Source organism: Bos javanicus, chromosome 27 (assembly GCF_032452875.1).
Source record: "Bos javanicus breed banteng chromosome 27, ARS-OSU_banteng_1.0, whole genome shotgun sequence".
In the NCBI taxonomy this organism is placed as follows: Eukaryota; Metazoa; Chordata; class Mammalia; order Artiodactyla; family Bovidae; genus Bos; species Bos javanicus.
The window spans coordinates 13,690,349-13,707,265 of NC_083894.1; the positions used below are offsets into that span (position 1 = coordinate 13,690,349).

At 41.0% G+C, this 16,917-nt stretch overlaps 1 protein-coding gene across 1 annotated transcript in view; it reads left to right on the top strand.

Moving 5' to 3' along the window:
• TENM3 (teneurin transmembrane protein 3) overlaps positions 1-16,917 on the top strand; it is a 997,728-nt gene that overhangs the window by 908,401 nt on the left and 72,410 nt on the right. Inside the window, exons 17-18 of the mRNA XM_061404118.1 lie at positions 15,053-15,269; positions 16,280-16,399. Coding sequence (XP_061260102.1) covers positions 15,053-15,269; positions 16,280-16,399 — 337 coding nt within the window. The remainder of the gene's footprint in view (positions 1-15,052; positions 15,270-16,279; positions 16,400-16,917) is intronic.

Genomic DNA, 16,917 nt, shown 5'->3' on the forward strand with positions numbered 1-16,917 from the left:
CAAAAAAAAATTTTGATCCCCACAGGTTAGATTGATTGAAAAATGTATAAGTGCTGATGGAATGATTTTGCTCCCTGTTTTCCCTGAAACAAATGCAAGATTATTATCATTCAGGGAAAAGGCAAGGTAACCAAGCTACTGTATAACGTACATTATTCTCCATTTCTTGTCCTAATCTCCAGGTGATGATTCTCCTTGATGCAGTTTTTAGGGCCCTGTGAACTGGGAGCTCAAGAGCAGTATGTTAATAATGGAACAGACCAAAAGATGCAAGGTAGTTCCCGAGCTCTTCTGTCGAAAGGCCAGGAAGAGAAAGCAATCCCCTTGAAGCTGTACTTCCAGGGTCTTTTTATCCTTAACTTTACAGCCTGTTAAAAGGAGTATGATATTCCACCCCATGTAAGCCCAGAGTGAAGAAATAGTTATTTTTTTCCCGTTGTGCCCATCCTCTGTGCTGGTATGTTACGATCTCAGAGAATAAAGAGTGAGAGTGAGTGTCTGCGTCTGCAGCGGTGGAGCTGTTCGCTATTGGTGTCCCTTTCGGCCTGAGTTTTTCAGGAGGAATTATTGTAGTTTCTGTCTAGCCCTCTCTGGTCACCTGCTCCACGTGTGACCTGCCCTATGCATGTTTCCCTTCCTCCACCTTCATTGAGCCTGCCCTTCTGGGAGTGTCCACGTGGGCAGTTCGGTGATGGTTACGAGTGCAGGTTTGCAGTCAGGTCTTCACTCCACCAGGAAATGGCAACACACTCCAGTATTCTTGTCTGGAAAATCCCATGGACACAGGAGCCTGGTGGACTACAGCCCATGGGGTCGCAAAGAGTCAGGCATGACTTAGTACTGAGCACACGTGCATCACTCCACCTCGTACTGCTTATATGACCGTAGACAAGATCTTGGCTGTGTTAAACTTCACGTGTTTCACATGTCAAATAGGCATAAAGGAGTTTGTGGAAGCACTGAAAGAATGTTTGTGAATTGCCAGGGCTATGTTACATTGTAAGGAGCAGCTCTCATTATCCAGTTTTCCTTCTTTCGCTTTCAAAGTGCTCACCTTGACTAGGTGGACTTCATAAAAGGTTGTCAGAGAAGGCTGAAGTGGCCCTTTCCTTTCCAAATAGAGCAGACATGACATCCGACAGATGCCCACAGTAAAGCAAGTGTCATGAAAAAGCAAGTCATGTGAATGTGGCGGGTGTGGGTTCCCAGTGCATATAAAAGTTATGCCTATTGGATACTGTTAAATTACCCTATACTGTAGCCTGTTAAAGTGTGTGGTAGCATTGTGTCTAAAAACAACATGTATACCTCAATATAAAAATACTTTATTGCTAAAAAATGTTAACCGTCATCTGAGCCTTAAGCAAGTTGTAGTAGTAACATGAAAGGTCACAGATCACCATCAGAAATATAATAATGATGAAAAACCTTGAAATATTGCAAGAATTACCAAAACATGAGACAGAGACACATGGTAAGCAAGTGCTGTTGGGAAAATGGCACGTTGGGCTTGCTCCACTTCGAGTTGCCACGCACCTTGGAATTGTGAAAAATGCAACATCTTCCCCTTAAAGGGAAGCACAGTAAAACAAGGCCTGCCCTGTACTGTTCTCTAGGAAGCAGGGTGGTCAGAACCAAGTCTCAGCTCTCCTCCTTGCCCCCAACATACACACACACACAACACACAGAGTCATTCTCAAACCAGATGTTACTTGTTTCTCATCTTCCTGACTACGAGTTGCAGTTCTCCCCATTCATCCCCAGCTATCTGTCCACTCTTCCGTTCCTGCCTAACTGTTCACTCATTTCCCTGTGCTCCTTTAACATGGACTGTCAAGAAACTTGAGCCACAAATTCTGAGCTCTGCTGTCTGTCCTGATGGATGTAGGTGTTTGGTCCTTAGCCCTCGAAGCTTTTTCTGCCTGATAATACACAGTTGCCTCTCTCGCCTCCCTGTGCCCCGGTGCTGTCGCAGAAACTGCAGCATCAGTCCTCTGCACGCCCATACAGCAGCCTTCCCCTCCCTCCCAGGAAGCCCCTACCCCTGGGAAGAAGGCTAGCTTGCCTTCCTCCTTGATCAGATGTTTCACCCTCGTGTTCTAAGAGATTACACTGAGGAGGTTACACCTCTGGCAGAGAGAAGCAAACTTCAGGGCCCAGTCTGCAGAGCCTGCAGAGTAATTTACGGGCTGATCAACTCTGTAGTGTCCTTATCGGCTAAGGCGGTTTCTCTCTTTCCTCAGAATTTATCAGCTATGAATTGGCCTCGTTCCCTCTTTGTTTATTCTTATTAGCATGAAGCTCTGCTATCTCTAGACTTCCCTCTCCAAGGGGAAATCGGACCTGATAGAAGACCTCCTGTGGCTTCTCTGCTTATCTCATATAATTTGTATTCCTGTCCCTAACCTAATTTTTCTCATCTTCTGAGAAGGAACCTCAGCACCAGCTTTGTTACACCCTAAGATTATAACCTGGGTGCCTTATAACCCAAGCTAGAGGATTCCTTGAACTTAAGCATGGGTTATGTGTATACAGACAATATTTTTCACACTAAATACCAACTTAAGACACATAGTCTGGTGATTGAGGATATTATTGCCATTACCATTAGATGAGGACAGTAAAACAGAACATTTAAAATAAGGACTATAGTTGAAATTCTGTGACGTGTGGCAGCTGTGCCATGATAGATACGTTATCTGCATTTGGTGTCAAAAATAGTGAATTAGCCAGAAAGTTGCTAAGTAGTTTCATTTAACATATTAAGCAACTAAAAAAGGAGAAAATGAAGAGGTTGATTTGACTTGAATCAAAAATTAAATGCTTCATAGTCTAGTCTGAGCAAATTTGTAGAGCACAACTCTAAGAACTTTACAGACCACACATGCACAGAGAGAGAAAGAGATAGAGAGAGAAAGTTGCTTACTAGTGGCAGAAAAGTTCTATCTCCGGGTAAGAATGATAGAAGCTTCCGTGGTCTCTCAGATGGTAAAGAATCTGCCTGCAATGCAGGAGACCCAGGTTTGATCCCCAGGTAGGGAAGATCCCCTGAAGAAGGAAATGGCTACCCACTCCAGTGTTCTGGCCTGGAGAATTCCATGGACAGAGGAGCCTGGAGGGCTACAGTCCATGGGTCGCAAAGAATTGAACACAACTGAGCAACTAACACTTTTACTTTCACCTTTTTTTTTTTTTCCCAAGGATGGTGGGTGGGCAGAAAAACAGATTATTCTATCAGAATATGAATAGCCATCAATACCGTTTCGTTTTATTATAACCATTTCATATGGCTAGTAGAGTTCTGTTACTTTCTTCTATTCTCTCTCCTTCCTTCCCTCCAAATTCCAGCCCTCTTACTTTGTTGTGGTTCAGCCACTAACTTGTGTTCAACTCTCTGCGACCCCATGGACTGTAGCCCACCTTTACTGCCTCCAGGAGTTTGCTCCCCTCTTACTTGAGAACAGGAAAGTCAGTGCTGGCGTCTCTGGCATGCTTTCCACGCCCCAGCCTGACAAGGCAGCTCTCCAGCTCCCCCAATACTTGAGAAAGCACCATTGCTTTCGCCTGGTCACACTGCTAAGACTCGCATTCGATAGGGAGTGTCTTGACTTCAATAGCTCCCCATATGGTGGTCCCACAGTGCGAGCATCAACATGCAACAGCTTGCCAGAGACAACTCTTACCTTTATAGAAACTCAAGGTAGATACTCATGAATGAGCTGATTTCTCCAAAATACGTAATCTGTGGCAGTGGCTGCCATGTTCCTATCGTTCTTCTCATTAGAGAGATGTGGTCAGAGCTCCCTTTGACATCTTGCTTTCCTGTCCGGTCCTCAAATAGACAGCTCCCCTATGGATACCTGAGGCATAAGAGGCAAGTCTTCTTCTGCAGATTGGATGGTGGAAGGCCCAAGAATGACTTAAACCTCTTCCTAAATTCTGTGCAAGATGGTAGAATGTCAGAATATAAATCCTGCCAGGAATGATGCCTCTTACTTTTAAGTACATGGAGTTATTCTTTGTCCTTCAGAGTTATTAATATTACTTTGTGGGGATATGCCAGGAAGATATACCTCAAACAGGTTTTTTTTAATACCTTTAGAGCCTGGAAAATCCCATGGACGGAGGAGCCTGGTAGGCTGCAGCCCATGGGGTCGAGAAGAGTCGGACATGACTGAGCGACTTCACTTTCACTTTTTACTTTCATACATTGGAGAAGGAAATGGCAACCCACTCCAGTGTTCTTGCCTGGAGAATCCCAGGGACGGGGGAACCTGGTGGGCTGCCATCTATGGGGTCGCACAGAGTCGGACACGACTGAAGCGACTTAGCAGCAGCAGCAGCAGAGTCTGATCATAGTAGAAAAAAGAAGCACAATTCAACTGAGGTTATTTAGAAATGAAAAAACAGTACTGAGAGAGGGAGGAAGAAAAATACAAATAGAAGATTCAAACTGCAGAAGCAAGCAGGTGTGTGTGCTAGAAATGACAAAGAAGAGGGAAATGATGAATGATATTTTAATGTAAGCGTCAGAATGAATGTGATGAATGGACAGAGGCAGTCTAAGTTTGGAGATTTCCAAATGAAAATAAGGAAACATTTGAAAATACATTTATAAAAAGTTCTAGCAGGAGGATGAGATGGTTGTGTTCTCCAGAATATATTTTTAAAAAAAGAAAAGTTAAATAAAATAGAAAAAAAATCAGAAGGGGAATGGTTTAAAAAAGAACAAAAAAAGGAAGGAAGAGAGGGAAGGAAGGAGGAAGAGAAGGGAGGAAATTATGAGTTCTGAAAGTGAAAATCGCTCAGTCGTATCTGACTCTTTGTGACCACATGGACTATACAGTCAAATGGAATTCTCCAGGCCAGAATACTAGAGTGGGTAGCCTTTCCCTTTTCCAGGGGATCTTCCCAACCCAGGGATCGAACCCAGGTCTCCCTCATTGCAGTCAGATTGTTTACCAGCTGAGCCACAAGGTAAGCCCATAAGAGTTCCTGGGTACTTCTTAAAAAGAATCCAGATGTCAGAATGAAGAGTGGCACTCAGTATCAGAGCCTTGAAATACATTATCCTGGCAGATGATTTGGGGGGAAATTACTTTTTTTTTGAAAGACTCCGTGAGATCCTACTGCAGAGGAGAGGGGCTTCCCAGGTGGCTCAGCAGTAAAGAATTCCCCTGCAATGCAGGAGACACGGGTTCAATCCCTGGGTCAGGAAGATCCCCTGGAGGAGGGCATGGCAATCCACTCCAGTATTCTTGCCTGAAGAATCACATGGGCAGAGGAGCCTAGAGGACTAGTCCATAGGGTCGTAAAGAGTCAGACACGACTGAAGCGAGTTAGCATACATTCAGCGGGGAGATTTAGGTTACTTTGAACCCTGAGCGCCAAAGAATTGATGCTTTTGAACTGTGGTGTTGGAGAAGACTCTTGAGAGTCCCTTGGGCTGCAAGGAGATCCAACCAGTCCATTCTGAAGGAGATCAGTCCTGGGTGTTCTTTGGAAGGAATGATGCTAAAGCTGAAACTCCAGTACTTTGGCCACCTCATGCGAAGAGTTGACTCATTGGAAAAGACTCTGATGCTGGGAGGGATTGGGGGCAAGAGGAGAAGGGGATGACAGAGGATGAGATGGCTGGATGGCATCACCAACTTGATGGACGTGAGTCTGAGTGAACTCCGGGAGTTGGTGATGGATAGGGAGGCCTGGCGTGCTGCGATTCATGGGGTTGCAAAGAGTCGGACACGACTGAGCGACTGAACTGAACTGAACCCTTTTATTATCCACAGAAGTTTTAGATCCCAGGAGAATCCCATTCTAGAAAAGAGAAGTCCACCTTTGCTTTCAGAAGCATGGGGTTTGACCACTGTTTTTGAATGAGTTTTAGGAGAGGAAAAATATTCACACAGGCTGAAACTAACAGTCTTCCCTATATTTTATACCCATTACCATTCACTGCCACTGCAAGCTTTAGAACAACAAAGAGCATTGTCCAGAACCTCTTTAGACAGTGTCCCCTTTCTCCGGGTTAAGAACCTCTGCATTCTTGGGCAGGATTATTACTAGCAGCCACACACAGTGCTGGGAAAGATTGAGGGCAGGAGGAGAAAGGGGCGACAGAGGACAAGACAGTTGGATGACATCACTGACTCAATGGACATGAGTTTGAGCAAGCTCCAGCAGATGGTGAAGACAGGAAAGCCTGGTGTGCTGCAGACAGACCTTGGGGTCGCAAGAGTCGGGCATGACTTAGCAGCTGAACAACAACAAATTGTCAAGATCACCACTGTCAACAACTCAGAGTGCGGGTCTCTACGCCTCCTCAGTGAGCTTAGACGCACACTTAATGTCTTTAAACGAGAACAGGATAGGTACTGTTCTAAATTTGATTCTGCCAAAGAGATTTTTTTCATGTCAGTACGTGTAGGTCTGTCTCCTACTTTATAACAGAAGCACAGATGTCCTGATTAATTCTACCACTACTCCATTAATAATCATTTAGTTGTTTCTTATTTTTTTGCTCTTGGTATAAAGGCAGATCTGTAGGGAATCTGTGTGTGGGTATATGTGTGTTTATCTGCATATAAATCTTTGTGTAAATGTACACATATTTCTTTGGAACAGATTTGTAGAAATGAAATTGCTGGGTCACAGGGTGCTTTAAATTTAATTCTGGTAGCTGCTGCCAAATTGCCTCACACTAAGTTTCACCACTGTACACTTCATGGGTAGGAGTGTGTTTATTTTCCCCATGTTCATAGTCTGTACATAATCATTGTGCATAAGCAAAATTGTCCAACAAAATGAAAAATATGAATTTTGTCTGCTGGGTGGAAATGATTCCATTTTTATTGTTTTCATTTGCATTTCCCTAATTACGAGTTAGATTGATGATCTTTATATATGCTCCTTGACTGTGTTTCTTCTTTTTCTGGTTGCTTATTTATTTCTCTTGACCATTTTTTTTCTATGGAGTTTTTTGACTTTTCCTTTTTAATTTTAAGGATTTTTTAAAAATATATTCTACTTATCAGCTCTTTATGAAGTGTGTTGTAGATAATTTACCTCAAGTTTTCATTATCTTTTAACCTTGTTTATGGCATCTTTCATCATGCAGAAGTTTTCAGATGATAAGCTTTTACAAGGCAAATGTTTATAAGGTTTAACTTTTCCTTCCTGAATTTGGGATTATCTGTCTTTATGAGTACATAAGGCCTTGCCCTTTTGAGATTATATGTAGTATTTCATATAATTTCTTTTAATACTTTTTACAATTGTATGGATTGCCTAATGTCCAACTTATCAAGAACATGTAAAAGTACCTATTAGAGTAAAAAAGAAAAAGGAATTCAAGGATTAGCATGAGTATCTGAGGACAGGAAAATGGTGATGAAAGAAAGCAGTGTGTGTCTCTGTAACTTTTTATTTTATGTTAGAGTATAGCCGATGAACAAGGTGGTTATAGTTTCAGATGTACAACAAAGCGACCCGGCCATACATATACATCTGTCCATTCACCCCAAACTCCCAGGCTGCCACATAACCTGGAGCAGAGTTTCCTGTGCTATACAGTGGGTCCTTGTTGGTTATCTGTTGTAAAGAATGGCCATCATCAAAAAATCTCCAAGCAATAGATGCTGGAGAGGGTGTGGAGAGAAGGGAACCCTCCTACACTGATGGGATTGCAGATTGGCCTAGCCACAATGGAGGACAGTATGGTGGTTCCTGGGAAAAAAAAAAAAAAAACACCTAAAAATCTGCTGTGCTTTTAAGACATCCTTTTGGCCTGTTTTGATCTCATAATCTCTAGGAACTGAATTTATTCTTCACTTTGTTCAGCAAAATTTTTGTATGCGTGCTCAGTGCCAAAAAGAATATGTCCTAAATTCTGGGAGCCACAACAGTGGACTAGATTGGCCCTCAAGGAACTTGGTGAGACCGGTGTCTGAGCTGATTGCTAAAGGAATTGGGGAGGGAGCCGGGATAAGAGCAGTGAGAGGTCTCCAGCAGAGGAAATAATAATCACAAAGGTCTCATAAGCCATGTTAAGGAGTTCTAACTACTCAGAAAGCAGCAGGGACCAATTAAAGGAAGCATTTTACCTAGAGAAGTGAAATAATCACATTTGATTTCTGCCAAGAGTACTCTGACAGAAGTGTCGAGAATGAATAGCTGGGACAAGACTGGAGCCTGGGAAACCAAGCTCTTGTTGAGATCTTGTGAAGAGGTGACCATGGTAGCCTGAAGGGTCTTTTCAGTGAAATAAAAATAAAGCTGACTTAGGACATGTTTGGGGTAGGGAAAAGGAGGAGCTGGCCATTGATTAGGTGCAGAGAAAAAGGGAGGAGAGGAGTGAAGGACGACGTTCAGGTTTCTACTTTGAGAACCTGGGTGAGTGGATAGCGGAGCCATTCATTGAAGTAAGAAATGCAGAGAAAGTGGTCTGTCCAGAGAAAATCATGTATGTTGCCTTTTCCACATGTTAAGTTTTCGATGCCTGTGTAATATCCAAGTGGAAATATCTACAAGGCAGGTTGTGGATTGGGAATTCAGGAGAATAAACAGCCTGGGGTCATTACGATTGAAATGATGCAAACCAGGAGGAAAAGTCTGTTAATCAGACAAACCAGGAACATACGCAAAACCAAACATGATTCAGATTCAGTAATAAGCAAATGAATTTCATGTATGTTACAGAATGGTGACCCAAAAGAGAAACAAAAGGTATACCTGTGCCCTTTGAAGATTCTAAAATCCAGAGATAAAATACTGCATCAGGTATCCTACCTTGGGAGTTCCCTGGTGGTCCAGGACTGTGCTTCCACTGCAGGGGGCTGAGGTTCCATACCTGTTCAGGGAACTAAGATCCCACAAACCACGCTGTGCAGCCAAGAAGAAACATAAAGATATATTTGCAGGGGGGCGGGGAGTGGGGAGGTGGCGCTTCCCAGGTACTGCCTGTGGTAAAGAGTCCACCTGCCAGTGCTGGAAACACAGGAGATGCGGGTTTGATCCCTGGGTCCGGAAGAAGGGATCCCCCGGAGAAGGAAATGGCAACCACTCCAGTATTCTTGCCTAAAAAATTCCATGGACAGAGGAGCCTGGTAGGCAGCAGTGCATGGGATCACAAAAAGTCTGACACAGCCGAGCAGCCGTGACACTTTTTAAAAATAAAATTAAATATATATTTTTTTAATTTTTTAAAGAATTTCTACCTCTACCTCCAGCTTGGAATGAGGGAGAAAGACTTCCAAATACTGTGGGTAAGAGCTTTAATTACCTTTAGAATGAAGATGAAAATTCATTCAAAGGAAATTCATGACTTTTTATCCAGTTAGTATATCAAGGTTTTGAAAAAAATGTTAAACTATCCATAGCTGCTTAAAAGACAGAAGTGAGAGTTTTGACAAGCAGGTCAAAGTCAGCATAGAGTGTAAATTAGGAAATGATGGAGTCAGATGTTTTAATAATCTAGTAAAATGTGCATTGTTTAACTTTACCAGAAAAAAAAAATAATGATTTAAAGACAAAGGAAACAGGGCAGGGTAGAAACTTAAAAGCAAGACTAAAGGTTGACAAATTATGACCTCTGGGCCAAAGCTTGTTTTTGTAAATAAAGTTTTATTGAGACATAGTCACACCCACTTATTTACATATTGTCTCTGGCTGCTTTAGAGCTATCAGTTCATCAAGGCAGAGTTAAATACTTGTAGCAGGGACTATATGGCCCATAAAACCTGAAATATTTTTTATCTGGTCCTTTACAAAGTAAGTTTGCCAACCACTGTTACAAACCAATGAAAGTCCTAGGAAAGATGAGAGCATATTTTTAAATAACTAGAGCAATAATACTGAGGATTAAGTGGAAGGAAGCATAAACTATATTGTCTACTTTATATCAAAATACCACCTATATTGCAAAGCCTAACCTGGAGAAAGAAAGGCTCTTAACTGATCATTGAAGTTGTTATTCAGTGGGTTTTGAACATTTCTGAGTTTCTTTAGGTCTTTTTTATGATTAATTCTATTAGATACGGTTTCTACGCCAATACCAATTTAAGCCAACCTCATATTCCTGAGACTAAAATGGAATGTCGATGATTTTAAGAAGCTCATCTACGAAGTCAATTTTACTACAATAGACATTTGGGCAAGTGGATAATCAACTTTAGTGGTACTAGATAGCCCTAGCTATGTGAATATAGGCAAAGAATGAAAAATGTTTTCTCAAGTTATAGGAAGCCAGATTCATAAGCATCCGTCACTTGCTTGGGCAAGTTACTGATAAACTCTGCAGAAAAATAACAAACCATGCGTCCCTGCATCTTGGCTGTTGAAAATGAGATTCTGTCTCTGATTGATGTTAGCAGAGAGGCTTGTAAAAATGCATTTCCAACTGATTAGTTCAGAAGGTGTCAATCTCATGCAGTTTTATGACCTGCAGACCACATGCCAGATGCACATTTGGTTTTTATAAACTAACAAAGATGAATGATGAGATTTGAGCATTCCTGTTTGGCAACTGTACCATATAGTGCCTAAAGGAAGGCATTCAGGGAGTATTATGGGGGACCGAAGGAGGGGGGATTTAACCCTTAATTTACCAGGTTAATGGAGATAAAATGTAACCTTTGGAGGTTTCACTTTCTAGTTATGTCTAAAAAATGAATGTAAGGGAAAAATTTGCAAGAATATCAAATATTTATATGGAATTACTCTCCCAAGCATACTCATTCTAAATCCATGGAGTAAGAACTCTTAAATATACACATACACATACACACACACACACACACACGTATATATATATACATATACATATATATACACACGTATACACGTGTGTGTGCGTGCTCAGTCGTGTCCAACTCTTTGCAACCCCATGCACTGTAGACCACCAGGTTCCTCTGTCCGTGGAATTTTCCAGGCAAGAATACTGGAGTGGGTTTGCATTTCCTTCTCCAAGGGATCTTCGCAACCTGGTGACTGAACCCATGTCTCTTGTGTCTCCTTCATTGGCAAATGGTTTCTTTACTAGCTGAGCCACCAGGGAAGCTTAAATTATAAAACATACTAAAGATTCCTCATGAAGTCTCAACCTTCATGAGGTTGAGATTATAAATCATGAATTGTTACTAAAAGAATTTTTTAATTGTTTTTTTGAAGCTAAAATTATTTGGGTGCAATAGGTCAATCATCTGCTACTTTAAAAATCTGAGTCTTAATAACTTACGCTTCTGTGTCTTTGAGACAGATGGAGAAAAAATGCAGTATATTGCATATTATAACATATCCTCATGAAAAATAAGCCTCTAGCATAGTTTCATCTTTCTTCCACTAGAAATATTGAGAAATATTTAGACATTTTTCATCTTTGTGGCCTTTTGGTTAAAAAAGCAATATTTTGATAAATTTCTCTGAAATTTCAAAGCTCAGTTTCATTTGATTTTCTTAAAACATGATTTTGAATTTTTGTCACAGAATAGATATGTGCTTTCAAATAATTAACAATCCATTTTTTAGAACTGTAACAGACATACACATGAAAATGTAGCTATAATAAAGAAACTATAAGATCTGCTTATCAGAAATTCAGACTCATACATTTTCATGTGTATAAAAATTACGGTGTCAAAAAGTTAAAATAGTCATGCAAAAGAGTTCAGCATCATACATTTAATTCTAATGCTTATTAAGCTCTTTTTTTCAACTATATGGGAAATAGTGAAATTTTTAGTTAATGTCTCTGGATAAGCTACATCTCTTTCAGTTTTAAGTGACAGAAAAGCCAGCCCAAACAGGCTTAAGAAAGAAGGCAGCACTTTGACTTCTAGAACTGAAAAGCCCAGGTCAGGTCAGTTCAGTTCAGTTCAGTCGCTCAGTCGTATCTGACTCTTTGCGACCCCATGAAGCCCAGGTCAGATGCAGCTTATTGCAAAAGCCCCAAAGATGTCACTGTGACGTTTTAGTTTTTTCTCTCCAGCTCTTCACTTTGACTCTTCTGGGAAGGCTCCTTTCTGAGACAGGTTCTAACGTAGTGGCAGCCAGGGAGCTGGGATAACCCTAACCTCACAGCCTGACAGCTCCAAGCCTGGAGGGATGAGGGTGGGGAGGGATGGCTTTTTAGATAGTTCCTGAAGTTCAGTCCAGTTTGACAGATTAGGTCCCATGTCCATTTCTGAACCAAACACAAAGGGAGATAAGCACATAAACCGAAAGTTGAGGAGGACTGGCTGTCCAAATGAAAATTCAGAGTAGCTCCAAAGAAAGGAGAATGAGTGTTAGAAGAAACCACAGGTGTTCACAACATTCTTTTTCAGGTGGGTAAAATGATTGAAGGACACTGAGCCAGGCCACTCATCTGTTTCTTACCTTATCTGTGTTGTTGTTGACCTACTTATAGACTGGGCAATATGATTCAACTTAGTCTGTTTTATTTTGTCTCAGTTTGCTTTCAGATAATGAATGGGCAAGCGTATGTTCTATTAATAAGAGTAGCCTAAAGCAAAAAAGAAAAAAAAACCTAGTGTATTTTTTTTTAATAAACGTTTTCAAAACACCTGTGTAAATAAAACATTGGTCAACCAGATATTTTCAGCTGAGTTTGCCATAATAAAGTCACGCTGAGACCTGAAACTTAGGTTTTAAGATTTTCTAATGATTTTGTCCCGGAGAAGGAAATGGCACCCCACTCCAGTACTCTTGCCTAGAAAATCCCATGGACGGAGAAGCCTGGTGGGCTGCAGTCCATGGGGTCGCTAAGAGTCAGACACGACTGAGCGCCTTCACTTTCACTTTTCACTTTCCTGCATTGGAGAAGGAAATGGCAACCCACTCCAGTGTGCTTGCCTAGAGAATCCCAGGGACGGGGAGCCTGGTGGGCTGCCGTCTATGGTGTCTCACAGAGTCGGACACGACTGAAGCGACTTAGCAGCAGCAGCAGCAGCAATTATTTTGTCCATTCTCCCAATGATGATTAAAGTCTGCAGAAACTGTTTTTATTAATCTGTACTGAGAAATGTAGTAGCCAAACAGATCAAAATTCACATATCAACTGGTCACTGAAAAATGACCTTAAAGAATAAATGTCATGAAACCATTATCCTAACACTCTTATCTGCTAATGGGATGGTTTATATGTTTCAAACAAAATTCTTACATGGCCCATTGAATATGGTTTCCTTTTGATGTTCCTGGAGAAGGCTCGGGAAGATTCTAACCTTTATTCTTTTTATGTCACCAACACCTGTAGGTCAATTTTGAGTGATAGATTTCTTATCATTTTCAATATTATAGCTTATTTACATTACCCATATTTTTATTAACATCTTCATTTTACAGGAGGCATATTAATAGAGCTCAGGTTCCAGTTTAAATTTTGAGAAATGACTTAATTATATTTGAAATATACTTTACCATCCTTGGGCTTCCATGGTGGCTCAGACAGTAAAGAATCTACCTGCAATGCAAGAGACCCAGGTTCGATCCCTGGGTCAGGAAGATCCCCTGGAAAAGGAAATGGCTACCACTCCCGTAATTCTTGCCTGGAGAATCCCCATGGACAGAAGAGTCTGGCAGGATACAGTCCATGGGGTCACCAAGAGTAGGGTACAACTGAGCAACTAATGTTTACCATCCTTGGGAAAATGATTTCCTTGAAAGGTGACTGGCTCATCTCATCTATTATATGTTAATTTGTATTAGTATTTCACAGACTTCCATTTTCGGACCTTTTCCCAAATTTTAGGTGGGAGAACAGCCAGTCAGTGGAGCGGTCTGCACACACACAGTATTATCAGTCAGTGGCGTGGTCTGCACACACACAGTATTAGTCAGTGGAGCGCTCTGCACACACACAGTATTATCAGTCAGTGGAGTGGTCTGCACACCCAGTATTATCAGTCAGTGGAGCGGTCTACACACACAGTATTGTCGGTCAGTGGAACGGTCTGCACACCCAGTATTATCAGTCGATGGAATGGTTTGCATACACACAGTATTATCAGCCAGTGGAGTGGTTTGCACACACACAGTATTATCAGTCGATGGAATGGTTTGCACACACACAGTATTATCAGTCGATGGAGTGGTTTGCACACACACAGTATTATCAGTCGATGGAGTGGTTTGCACACACACAGTATTATCAGTCGATGGAATGGTTTGCACACACACAGTATTATCAGTCGATGGAATGGTTTGCACACACACAGTATTATCAGTCGATGGAGTGGTTTGCACACACACAGTATTATCAGTCGATGGAGTGGTTTGCACACACACAGTATTATCAGTCGATGGAATGGTTTGCACACACACAGTATTATCAGTCGATGGAGTGGTTTGCACACACACAGTATTATCAGTCGATGGAGTGGTTTGCACACACACAGTATTATCAGTCGATGGAATGGTTTGCACACACACAGTATTATCAGTCGATGGAGTGGTTTGCACACACACAGTAGTTTTTAGTCAGTGGAGCGGTCTACACACACAGTAGTTGTCCAAGTGCACCGTATTCTGGCGCGGTTAGTGGCACCTTAAAACAATTACAACAGTAACACCAGAGTTCACTGATCACCATCACAAATACAATAATAATGCAAAAGTGGAAAATCACAAGAATTACCAGAATGTAACAGAGACACAAAGTGAGCAGATGCTGTTTGAAAAAATGGCACCAATAGACTTGCTCCATGCAGTGTTGCCACAAACCTCTGATTTGTTAAAAAAGAAAAACCTCAACATCTGCCAAGGGCAATAAAATGAGATCTGCCTGTAATACATTGTTCTAAACAGTCATTTATTTTTTATTCAGAACCAACATTATATAATTCTTTTCAGTCATCTCCATTGCAAACATTTACTGTCTATGAAAGCAACTGTAGCTATTGTATTTGATTTCAAAAAGGATGCCAGAAATTACTGTTAGATAGGAGGAACAAATAGTTGAATGTGAAAAAAAATAGCCAGTCAACAAACAAAACTTATTCTGCATCATGGCCGAAAAAAGAGGAATTTTCTAACTGGTTTACATCTCTCTCTACAGATGGACTTATTGACTGCATGGATCCTGATTGCTGTTTACAGAGTTCCTGCCAAAATCAGCCTTACTGTCGGGGACTGCCTGACCCCCAAGATATCATTAGCCAAAGCTTACAGTCACCATCTCAGCAAGCTGCCAAATCCTTCTATGACCGCATCAGTTTTCTCATAGGATCTGATAGCACCCACGTCATACCTGGAGAAAGTCCTTTCAATAAGAGGTTAATACACTTTTCCTTACATAGATTCGTAATGATATTATCAACAGTTATAAGCCCTTAATATAAAATGCTGATGACTGCAAATTTGAGGAAAGTGCCTTTTTTAAAATGTAGTTTTTCATCGTTCGGCACATCCTTCACCAAACTTCATGTTTCAAGCATTTTTGACACAGTTCACATACTTTGTCAATTTCAGTACCGGAAGCATAACAGGACATCCCATTAAGGAGTCAATAAATCCTCATTTAACTGGTTGATTTTCTTAGCACAGTTGGAAGTGTTTCAAAAGAAGCAATGAAAAGACCCCAAAAGGCAAAAGAGGAGTGCACTTTTTTTTAAGCTGAGCTCACTAAATAATATAAATTATGAATTAATGTAATGGAACTGCTAACAGCATGGCAGTAAGATTGCATGAGCTGTTGGCCTGGTGCTTTGCAGAGCAGTAATGACTTGAAAATAAACCAGTAAGTGAAAGCAGGTGTCTTGTGTCTCACTGAGCAAAAGAAGATGATTTACACCAGAACTCCTGGGTCTGCAGCAATTTAACAGCATTAATGCAGTTAGACCCAGCAGTTGATTAAAAGTTGTTGCACAAATGTTCCTCATTGCCCCCTTAAATCTTGTACTTCTCGGTCCCTGCGGGTTTCCGGATTGCCTTGGAATTAATTGGAAAGTATACTTTCCTTCATGCAAGCACCAGATATATGACTTACGAAAAAACGCACAGTTTATAATTTAAAAAATTCATCTCTAAATTATTGGTCTTGATAACTCTCCAAAACCCAGATTGCAGTGAATTAAAACACAGGGTAAACACCAGGTATTTCAAGAATGTGGATTGCGGTGAATTATAAGGAACACCGTCTTGGGAGTGTTTCCAGTCTGGTTTTTGTGAATACAAGTGCCTTATGATACTGTTATTTTATCCTTGGGTTGAATTATCTCTACATCATGATAATGTTTGTCTGAGGAGATAAATGTTCAGTCTAATTCTTCTACTTTTCTCATAGCCTAGCGTCCGTCATCAGAGGCCAAGTGCTGACTGCTGATGGAACTCCACTTATTGGAGTGAATGTCTCATTTTTCCATTATCCAGAGTACGGATATACTATTACCCGCCAGGACGGAATGTAAGTTAGTTCCAGCACCCTATATTTCTTTGAAGTATTTTAAGTATAAAGAGTATAAAGACTAGGCTTTTTTTTTTTAATTACCAGGCATGATGCTTTAATGTCCCTTTTAGTCTGAAAACGCAACAACCTTTAGATCAGAGATCTGTGACAGTACGTGGTGGCAAAAATTTAAAGTTATATATTCATGTAGGTTTTAAAAGTTGATCTCATTTTCTAAGGCATAATAAAAGTATTGTGGTTTTATAGGAGAATGTTCTTTCTTTGTCTCAGAAGATTCATTTTGAAAAAAAATTTTTGTAATTTTTGGTCACACCCCACAGCACACAGGACCTTTGTTCCCAGACCAGAGATCGAACAAGTGCCCCCCTGCATTGGAAGGCAGAGTCTTAACCACTGGACCGCCAGGGAAGCCCCCATGTTGAAATATTTGAGAGTGAGACTTTGTAGTTCAGATGGTTCTAGAAAAGGAGTGGATAGATAAAGCAAGCTTGTACAAATGTTAGTAAGTTAGTTAA